This window comes from Oncorhynchus keta, chromosome 8, assembly GCF_023373465.1.
Source record: "Oncorhynchus keta strain PuntledgeMale-10-30-2019 chromosome 8, Oket_V2, whole genome shotgun sequence".
In the NCBI taxonomy this organism is placed as follows: domain Eukaryota; kingdom Metazoa; phylum Chordata; class Actinopteri; order Salmoniformes; family Salmonidae; genus Oncorhynchus; species Oncorhynchus keta.
Genome location: NC_068428.1, coordinates 21,997,673 through 22,011,731, shown reverse-complemented (window position 1 = coordinate 22,011,731; position 14,059 = coordinate 21,997,673). Strand labels below are relative to the sequence as shown.

Below are 14,059 nucleotides of genomic sequence, written 5' to 3'. Positions count from 1 at the left end.
CATGTACACAATGTCAACACACGTACACATGTACACAATGTCAACACACGTACACAATGTCAACACACCACGACACACAACACACGTACACAATGTAAACACACAACAGATGTACACAATGTCAACACACAACACATGTACACAATGTCAACACACAACACATGTACACAATGTAAACACACAACACATGTACACAATGTCAACACACAACACATGTACACAATGTCAACACACAACACATGTACACAATGTCAACACACAACACAAGTACACAATGTCAACACACAACACATGTACACAATGTCAACACACAACACATGTACACAATGTCAACACACGTACACATGTACACAATGTCAACACACAACACATGTACACAATGTCAACACACAACACATGTACACAATGTCAACACACAACACAAGTACACAATGTCAACACACAACACATGTACACAATGTCAACACACAACACATGTACACAATGTCAACACACAACACAAGTACACAATGTCAACACACAACACATGTACACAATGTCAACACACGTACACATGTACACAATGTCAACACACAACACACGTACATAATGTCAACACACAACACACGTACACAATGTCAACACACAACACACGTACACAATGTCAACACACGTACATAATGTCAACACACCACGACACACAACACACGTAAACAATGTAAACACACAACACATGTACACAATGTCAACACACAACACATGTACACAATGTCAACACACGTACATAATGTCAACACACCACGACACACAACACACGTACACAATGTAAAACACACAACACATGTACACAATGTCAACACACAACACATGTACACAATGTCAACACACAACACATGTACACAATGTCAACACACAACACAAGTACACAATGTCAACACACAACACATGTACACAATGTCAACACACAACACAAGTACACAATGTCAACACACAACACACGTACATAATGTCAACACACCACGACACACAACACACGTACACAATGTAAACACACAACACATGTACACAATGTCAACACACAACACATGTACACAATGTCAACACACAACACATGTACACAATGTCAACACACAACACATGTACACAATGTCAACACACAACACACGTACATAATGTCAACACACAACACACGTACACAATGTCAACACACAACACACGTACACAATGTCAACACACAACACACGTACATAATGTCAACACACAACACACGTACACAATGTCAACACACAACACATGTACACAATGTCAACACACGTACATAATGTCAACACACAACACACGTACACAATGTCAACACACAACACATGTACACAATGTCAACACACGTACATAATGTCAACACACAACACACGTACACAATGTCAACACACAACACACGTACATAATGTCAACACACAACACACGTACACAATGTCAACACACAACACACGTACACAATGTCAACACACGTACATAATGTCAACACACAACACACGTACACAATGTCAACACACAACACATGTACACAATGTCAACACACGTACATAATGTCAACACACAACACACGTACATAATGTCAACACACAACACACGTACATAATGTCAACACACAACACACGTACACAATGTCAACACACAACACACGTACATAATGTCAACACACAACACACGTACACAATGTCAACACACAACACACGTACATAATGTCAACACACAACACACGTACACAATGTCAACACACAACACACGTACATAATGTCAACACACAACACACGTACATAATGTCAACACACAACACACGTACATAATGTCAACACACAACACATGTACACAATGTCAACACACAACACACGTACATAATGTCAACACACAACACACGTACACAATGTCAACACACAACACATGTACACACTGTCAACACACGTACATAATGTCAACACACAACACATGTACACAATGTCAACACACAACACAAGTACACAATGTCAACACACAACACATGTACACAATGTCAACACACGTACACAATGTCAACACACAACACAAGTACACAATGTCAACACACAACACACGTACATAATGTCAACACACAACACACGTACATAATGTCAACACACAACACACGTACACAATGTCAACACACAACACACGTACATAATGTCAACACACAACACACGTACACAATGTCAACACACAACACACGTACACAATGTCAACACACAACACACATACATAATGTCAACACACAACACACGTACACAATGTCAACACACAACACAAGTACACAATGTCAACACACAACACACGTACATAATGTCAACACACAAAACATGTACACAATGTCAACACACGTACATAATGTCAACACACAACACATGTACACAATGTCAACACACGTACACAATGTCAACACACAACACATGTACACAATGTCAACACACGTACACAATGTCAACACACAACACAAGTACACAATGTCAACACACAACACACGTACATAATGTCAACACACAAACACACGTACATAATGTCAACACACAACACACGTACACAATGTCAACACACAACACATGTACACACTGTCAACACACGTACATAATGTCAACACACAACACACGTACACAATGTCAACACACAACACACGTACATAATGTCAACACACAACACACGTACATAATGTCAACACACGTACACATGTACACAATGTCAACACACAACACATGTACACAATGTCAACACACAACACATGTACACAATGTCAACACACAACACATGTACACAATGTCAACACACGTACATAATGTCAACACACCACGTACACACACAACACACGTCAAACAATGTAAACACACAACACATGTACACAATGTCAACACACAACACATGTACACAATGTCAACACACGTACATAATGTCAACACACCACGACACACAACACACGTACACAATGTAAACACACAACACATGTACACAATGTCAACACACAACACATGTACACAATGTCAACACACAACACATGTACACAATGTCAACACACAACACAAGTACACAATGTCAACACACAACACATGTACACAATGTCAACACACGTACACAATGTCAACACACAACACAATGTACAACAATGTCAACACACAACACACGTACATAATGTCAACACACAACACGACACACAACACACGTACATAATGTCAACACACAACACACGTACACAATGTCAACACACAACACATGTACACAATGTCAACACACAACACATGTACACAATGTCAACACACAACACACGTACACAATGTCAACACACAACACATGTACACAATGTCAACACACGTACATAATGTCAACACACAACACACGTACACAATGTCACACACACAACACATGTACACATGTCAACACACGTACATAATGTCAACACACAACACACGTACACAATGTCAACACACAACACACGTACATAATGTCAACACACAACACACGTACACAATGTCAACACACAACACACGTACACAATGTCAACACACGTACATAATGTCAACACACAACACACGTACACAATGTCAACACACAACACATGTACACAATGTCACAACACACGTACATAATGTCAACACACAACACACGTCAACACACAACACATGTACATAATGTCAACACACAACACACGTACATAATGTCAACACACAACACATGTCAACACACACAATGTCAACACACAACACACGTACACAATGTCAACACACAACACACGTACATAATGTCAACACACAACACACGTACATAATGTCAACACACAACACACGTACACAATGTCAACACACAACACACGTACATAATGTCAACACACAACACACGTACATAATGTCAACACACAACACACGTACATAATGTCAACACACAACACACGTACATAATGTCAACACACAACACACGTACACAATGTCAACACACAACACACGTACATAATGTCAACACACAACACACGTACACAATGTCAACACACAACACACGTCAACACACAACACATACACAATGTCAACACACAACACACGTACATAATGTCAACACACAACACATGTACACAATGTCAACACACAACACACGTACATAATGTCAACACACAACACACGTACACAATGTCAACACACAACACATGTACACAATGTCAACACACGTACATAATGTCAACACACAACACATGTACACAATGTCAACACACAACACATGTACACAATGTCAACACACAACACATGTACACAATGTCAACACACAACACACAATGTCAACACACAACACAAGTACACAATGTCAACACACAACACACGTACACAATGTCACACACACATGTCAACACACAAAACACAATGTCAACACAACACGTACATAATGTCAACACACAAAACACATGTACACAATGTCAACACACACAATGTCAACACACAACACATGTACACAATGTCAACACACAACACAAGTACACAATGTCAACACACAACACACACACAATGTCAACACACAACACATGTACACACAACACACGTACATAATGTCAACACACAACACATGTACACAATGTCAACACACAACACACACAATGTACACAATGTCAACACACAAAACATGTACACAATGTCAACACACAACACACGTACACAATGTCAACACACAAAACATGTACACAATGTCAACACACAACACACGTACATAATGTCAACACACAACACACGTACACAATGTCAACACACGTACACAATGTCAACACACAACACACGTACATAATGTCAACACACAACACACGTACACAATGTCAACACACAACACACGTACACAATGTCAACACACAACACACGTACATAATGTCAACACACAAAACATGTACACAATGTCAACACACAACACAAGTACACAATGTCAACACACGTACACAATGTCAACACACAACACACGTACATAATGTCAACACACAACACACGTACACAATGTCAACACACAACACACGTACATAATGTCAACACACAACACACGTACACAATGTCAACACACAACACACGTACATAATGTCAACACACAAACACGTACACAATGTCAACAACACGTACATAATGTCAACACACAACACATGTACACAATGTCAACACACAACACACGTACATAATGTCAACACACAACACACGTACACAATGTCAACACACAACACATGTACACAATGTCAACACACGTACATAATGTCAACACACAACACACGTACATAATGTCAACACACAACACACGTACATAATGTCAACACACAACACACGTACATAATGTCAACACACAACACACGTACACAATGTCAACACACAACACATGTACACACTGTCAACACACGTACATAATGTCAACACACAACACACGTACACAATGTCAACACACAACACAAGTACACAATGTCAACACACAACACATGTACACAATGTCAACACACGTACACAATGTCAACACACAACACAAGTACACAATGTCAACACACAACACACGTACATAATGTCAACACACAAAACATGTACACAATGTCAACACACGTACATAATGTCAACACACAACACATGTACACAATGTCAACACACGTACATAATGTCAACACACAACACATGTACACAATGTCAACACACAACACAAGTACACAATGTCAACACACAACACACGTACATAATGTCAACACACAACACATGTACACAATGTCAACACACAACACACGTACACAATGTCAACACACAAAACATGTACACAATGTCAACACACAACACACGTACACAATGTCAACACACAAAACATGTACACAATGTCAACACACGTACATAATGTCAACACACAAAACATGTACACAATGTCAACACACGTACACAATGTCAACACACAACACACGTACATAATGTCAACACACAAAACATGTACACAATGTCAACACACAACACAAGTACACAATGTCAACACACGTACACAATGTCAACACACAACACACGTACATAATGTCAACACACAAAACATGTACACAATGTCAACACACAACACATGTACACAATGTCAACACACGTACACATGTACACAATGTCAACACACAACACATGTACACAATGTCAACACACAACACATGTACACAATGTCAACACACAACACAAGTACACAATGTCAACACACAACACATGTACACAATGTCAACACACAACACATGTACACAATGTCAACACACGTACACATGTACACAATGTCAACACACAACACATGTACACAATGTCAACACACAACACATGTACACAATGTCAACACACAACACATGTACACAATGTCAACACACGTACATAATGTCAACACACCACGACACACAACACACGTACACAATGTAAACACACAACACATGTACACAATGTCAACACACAACACATGTACACAATGTCAACACACAACACATGTACACAATGTCAACACACAACACAAGTACACAATGTCAACACACAACACATGTACACAATGTCAACACACAACACAAGTACACAATGTCAACACACAACACACGTACATAATGTCAACACACCACGACACACAACACACGTACACAATGTAAACACACAACACATGTACACAATGTCAACACACAACACATGTACACAATGTCAACACACAACACATGTACACAATGTCAACACACAACACATGTACACAATGTCAACACACAACACACGTACATAATGTCAACACACAACACACGTACACAATGTCAACACACAACACACGTACACAATGTCAACACACAACACACGTACATAATGTCAACACACAACACACGTACACAATGTCAACACACAACACATGTACACAATGTCAACACACGTACATAATGTCAACACACAACACACGTACACAATGTCAAAACACAACACATGTACACAATGTCAACACACGTACACATAATGTCAACACACAACACACGTACACAATGTCAACACACAACACACGTACATAATGTCAACACACAACACACGTACACAATGTCAACACACAACACACAACACACAATGTCAACACACGTACATAATGTCAACACACAACACACGTACACAATGTCAACACACAACACATGTACACAATGTCAACACACGTACATAATGTCAACACACAACACACGTACATAATGTCAACACACAACACACGTACATAATGTCAACACACAACACACGTACACAATGTCAACACACAACACACGTACATAATGTCAACACACAACACACGTACATAATGTCAACACACAACACACGTACACAATGTCAACACACAACACACGTACATAATGTCAACACACAACACACGTACACAATGTCAACACACAACACACGTACATAATGTCAACACACAACACACGTACATAATGTCAACACACAACACATGTACACAATGTCAACACACAACACACGTACATAATGTCAACACACAACACACGTACACAATGTCAACACACAACACATGTACACAATGTCAACACACGTACATAATGTCAACACACAACACATGTACACAATGTCAACACACAACACAAGTACACAATGTCAACACACAACACATGTACACAATGTCAACACACGTACACAATGTCAACACACAACACAAGTACACAATGTCAACACACAACACACGTACATAATGTCAACACACAAAACATGTACACAATGTCAACACACGTACATAATGTCAACACACAACACATGTACACAATGTCAACACACAACACATGTACACAATGTCAACACACGTACATAATGTCAACACACAACACATGTACACAATGTCAACACACAACACAAGTACACAATGTCAACACACAACACACGTACATAATGTCAACACACAACACATGTACACAATGTCAACACACAACACACGTACACAATGTCAACACACAAAACATGTACACAATGTCAACACACAACACACGTACACAATGTCAACACACAAAACATGTACACAATGTCAACACACGTACATAATGTCAACACACAAAACATGTACACAATGTCAACACACGTACACAATGTCAACACACAACACACGTACATAATGTCAACACACAAAACATGTACACAATGTCAACACACAACACAAGTACACAATGTCAACACACGTACACAATGTCAACACACAACACACGTACATAATGTCAACACACAAAACACGTACATAATGTCAACACACAAAACATGTACACAATGTCAACACACAAAACATGTACACAATGTCAACACACGTACACAATGTCAACACACGTACACAATGTCAACACACAACACACGTACATAATGTCAACACACAAAACATGTACACAATGTCAACACACGTACATAATGTCAACACACAACACATGTACACAATGTCAACACACAACACACGTACATAATGTCAACACACAAAACATGTACACAATGTCAACACACAACACATGTACACAATGTCAACACACGTACATAATGTCAACACACAACACAAGTACACAATGTCAACACACGTACATAATGTCAACACACAACACAAGTACACAATGTCAACACACGTACATAATGTCAACACACAACACATGTACACAATGTCAACACACGTACATAATGTCAACACACAACACAAGTACACAATGTCAACACACGTACATAATGTCAACACACAACACACGTACACAATGTCAACACACAACACAAGTACACAATGTCAACACACAACACAAGTACACAATGTCAACACACAACACATGTACACAATGTCAACACACGTACACAATGTCAACACACAACACATGTACACAATGTCAACACACGTACACAATGTCAACACATGTACACAATGTCAACACATGTACACAATGTCAACACACAACACATGTACACAATGTCAACACACGTACATAATGTCAACACACAACACATGTACACAATGTCAACACACAACACATGTACACAATGTCAACACACGTACATAATGTCAACACACAACACAAGTACATAATGTCAACACACAACACATGTACACAATGTCAACACACAACACAAGTACACAATGTAAACACACAACACAAGTACACAATGTAAACACACAACACAAGTACATAATGTCAACACACAACACATGTACACAATGTCAACACACAACACATGTACACAATGTCAACACACAACACAAGTACACAATGTCAACACACATACACATGTACACAATGTCAACACACAACACAAGTACACAATGTCAACACACATACACATGTACACAATGTCAACACACGTACACAATGTCAACACACAACACAAGTACACAATGTCAACACACAACACATGTACACAATGTCAACACACAACACATGTACACAATGTCAACACACGTACACAATGTAAACACACAACACATGTACACAATGTCAACACACAACACAAGTACACAATGTCAACACACAACACAAGTACACAATGTCAACACACGTACACAATGTCAACACACAAAACATGTACACAATGTCAACACACGTACACAATGTCAACACACAACACATGTACACAATGTCAACACACGTACACAATGTCAACACACAACACATGTACACAATGTCAACACACAACACATGTACACAATGTCAACACACAACACACGTACACAATGTCAACACACATACACATGTACACAATGTCAACACACAACACAAGTACATAATGTCAACACACAACACACGTACACAATGTCAACACACAACACAAGTACACAATGTCAACACACAACACATGTACACAATGTCAACACACCACGACACACAACACATGTACACAATGTAAACACACAACACATGTACACAATGTCAACACACAACACACGTACATAATGTCAACACACAAAACATGTACACAATGTCAACACACCACGACACACAACACATGTACACAATGTAAACACACAACACATGTACACAATGTCAACACACAACACAAGTACACAATGTCAACACACAACACAAGTACACAATGTCAACAACACACGTACACAATGTCAACACACAACACATGTACACAATGTCAACACACATACACATGTACACAATGTCAACACACGTACACAATGTCAACACACAACACAAGTACACAATGTCAACACACATACACATGTACACAATGTCAACACACGTACACAATGTCAACACACAACACAAGTACACAATGTCAACACACATACACATGTACACAATGTCAACACACATACACAATGTCAACACACAACACAAGTACACAATGTCAACACACAACACAAGTACACAATGTCAACACACATACACATGTACACAATGTCAACACACGTACACAATGTAAACACACAACACATGTACACAATGTCAACACACAACACAAGTACACAATGTCAACACACGTACACAATGTCAACACACAACACATGTACACAATGTCAACACACATACACATGTACAGCATGTCAACACACGTACACAATGTCAACACACAACACATGTACACAATGTCAACACACCACGACACACAACACATGTACACAATGTAAACACACAACACATGTACACAATGTCAACACACAACACAAGTACACAATGTCAACACACAACACAAGTACACAATGTCAACACACGTACACAATGTCAACACACAACACATGTACACAATGTCAACACACATACACATGTACACAATGTCAACACACGTACACAATGTCAACACACAACACATGTACACAATGTCAACACACATACACATGTACACAATGTCAACACACGTACACAATGTCAACACACAACACAACACAATGTCAACACACACACATGTCAACACACATACACACACACAACACAATGTCAACACACATACACAATGTCAACACACAACACAAGTACACAATGTCAACACACAACACAAGTACACAATGTCAACACACATACACATGTACACAATGTCAACACACGTACACAATGTAAACACACAACACATGTACACAATGTCAACACACAACACAAGTACACAATGTCAACACACGTACACAATGTCAACACACAACACATGTACACAATGTCAACACACATACACATGTACAGCATGTCAACACACGTACACAATGTCAACACACAACACATGTACACAATGTCAACACACATACACATGTACACAATGTCAACACACAACACAAGTACACAATGTCAACACACAACACATGTACACAATGTCAACACACAACACATGTACACAATGTCAACACACATACACATGTACAGCATGTCAACACACGTACACAATGTCAACACACAACACATGTACACAATGTCAACACACATACACATGTACACAATGTCAACACACAACACAAGTACACAATGTCAACACACAACACATGTACACAATGTCAACACACAACACATGTACACAATGTCAACACACATACACATGTACACAATGTCAAAACACAACACAAGTACACAATGTCAACACACAACACATGTACACAATGTCAACACACGTACATAATGTCAACACACAAAACATGTACACAATGTCAACACACGTACACAATGTCAACACACAACACATGTACACAATGTCAACACACAACACACGTACACAATGTCAACACACGTTCACAATGTCAACACACGTACACAAGTACACAATGTCAACACACGTACACAATGTCAACATGCCACAACACACAACATCAACATCTCAGCTTCTTTATTGGAGGGTTACACATAACATTGGGTGTTATGACTGGCACATTCAGAAATGATTTTGATTGTATAATGTGATACAAATGGCAAATATTTTCCAAAAGGGAAACCTCCTCACCCCACATTGTATCCGAGTGCGTGTGTATGTTTATCCGTGTCCCGTGAGACGGCCTTTGTGTGTTCCGTTGTTAGATGTGACACTCACCGTGTGAAACATGATGGTGTCATCTTTACTGGTTATCTCTACTGTGATGGCCGACTTGTTGTGCGCTATGTTACCAATGTCTTTCCATCTGTATCTCACACACACACACACACACACACACACACACACACACACACACACACACACACACACACACACACACACACACACACACACACACACACACACACACACACAATGCATGTGCACAGATACACAGGCACGCACGCACACCCACAAATAAACACACACACCCACACAGAGACACATTTGCATACAGTTTAGTAGAGGTTAATGTTACTTCATTTCCTTTAGCAAGACAAAACCCAACCAATAGCAAAAGGTGTTGAGGGGTGAGAGGAAGACCCACCTGTGGTGCATGATGGACCTGCCATTCCTGTGTTTGACGAAGACTCCGATGAAGGACACACCAATGAAGATGTCATTGGTGTAGGTGTCCTGTGAAAGACATACTTATGTATTAAATTATGGGAAATCATGTAGTGGTGTGTGTGTGTGTGTGTGTGTGTGTGTGTGTGTGTGTGTGTGTGTGTGTGTGTGTGTGTGCAGACACACCTTAGCAGCAAAGCTCTCCTGTCCAAAGCCATCCAGCTTCTCTACCTCCTTGATATAGAGCAACTCTGCTTCTGCAAGCTGCATTCGACTGAAACACACACACATCATAAATATCACACACCCACACACAAAAACATGCACGCACACACACACAAATATAAACCAGTCTAAATTATAGGTTGGCAATGACAGAAAACTACAAAATTGGTTAGCGACCTAATAGCTAGAATCGTTTATCATTTTCCCCATCTCTGGTGAGCACATCGGAGAAATGTAATATTGTTCAGGAAAGAGACAGGCCTCCGGTGTCAGCTGAGCTGACGGCGGCTACATTCTTAGAATGATTGTATATATTTTTGGATACATCCAACACAATCAGTGATATAAGGACAGACAAATGGACTTCATTTGAAAGTAAATGTAGGCCTAAATGCAACTTTCTTTGCAATTTTCAGGTTAGACTACTGTTGAATGAACATGAGAATAACTGCTTATTAGCCCATTCAAACATGTAAAACGTTATCAGTGCGCGTGTAACGAACTGTGCCCACAAACAATTTGTTCGTTTCCCACTAAAGTAAAACGTATTTAATTGAAAGCAATAATAATGAAAGCGCATGTTGCTGTACACAGAGAGCATTCATATAATTGAATTTAAGCTTAGTTTTTATTTAAACAGTTTGATTACTTTTATTTAAACAGATATTTCACCTTTATTTAAACCGCTTGGTGTAATTGAGATGAACATGTAATAAAAACATATTCAATATTTTTTTTCTATCTCGATAAAACAGTTCATCTCGTTTAAACGACAGGGCTGGCTAAAAACACGACGGCTCTTGTTTAATGAAACAATATCCTTTCCATGTTATATCAAAACCATGTTCGCTATAACAAAACAAACCATCTCAAGCAACATATAGCCTAACAGAGCTAAACACAAAGGCCCTTTTTAATGAAACGACCACAGTGCATAGGGTATAGGCCTTTTATCCATCACTTTAAATGCCTGTGTAGCTGGGTGATTTTATAGCCTGGAATATAATGACAAGAATAGAAAGATGGGACAAAAAAATATATAATCCCGATGTTGTCTGTCTGTCTGTCTGTCTGTCTGTCTGTCTGTCTGTCTGTTTGCCTGTCTGTCTGTCTGCCTGCCTGCCTGTCTGTCTGTCTGTCTGTCTGTCTGTCTGCCTGTCTGTCTGTCTGTCTGTCTGTCTGCCTGTCTGTCTGTCTGTCTGTCTGTCTGTCTGTCTGTCTGTCTGTCAGTTCCTACCCTGTACTATGATTTAGCCCTGATAACAGTGACATGAAAAACACAAGGCAGAGGCAATTCTAGGTGTCACACGTGCGCTGCCACGTTTACGCGTTCAACAAGGTGTATGAACGTGTCAACGTGTCTCCATTGACAGTCCATGTCAACTCAAGATGTCTTTTAGGCACTAAGTGACACATTAGGTGACTGGGTGAGATGTATCAGTAGCTACGTTAGGCTCTATTTAGTCCCAATATCACCC

The 14,059-nt window shown here is 39.4% G+C and overlaps 1 protein-coding gene across 2 annotated transcripts in view; it reads right to left on the bottom strand.

The window, feature by feature from the left end:
- LOC118386616 (tyrosine-protein phosphatase non-receptor type 14-like) overlaps positions 1 to 14,059 on the bottom strand; it is a 114,270-nt gene that overhangs the window by 16,708 nt on the left and 83,503 nt on the right. For both annotated transcript variants that reach the window (XM_052523838.1, XM_052523839.1), the window contains exons 7-9: positions 12,543 to 12,630; positions 12,337 to 12,425; positions 11,967 to 12,054 (exon numbers count right to left, since the gene is read on the bottom strand). In XM_052523838.1, coding sequence (XP_052379798.1) covers positions 11,967 to 12,054; positions 12,337 to 12,425; positions 12,543 to 12,630 — 265 coding nt within the window. The remainder of the gene's footprint in view (positions 1 to 11,966; positions 12,055 to 12,336; positions 12,426 to 12,542; positions 12,631 to 14,059) is intronic.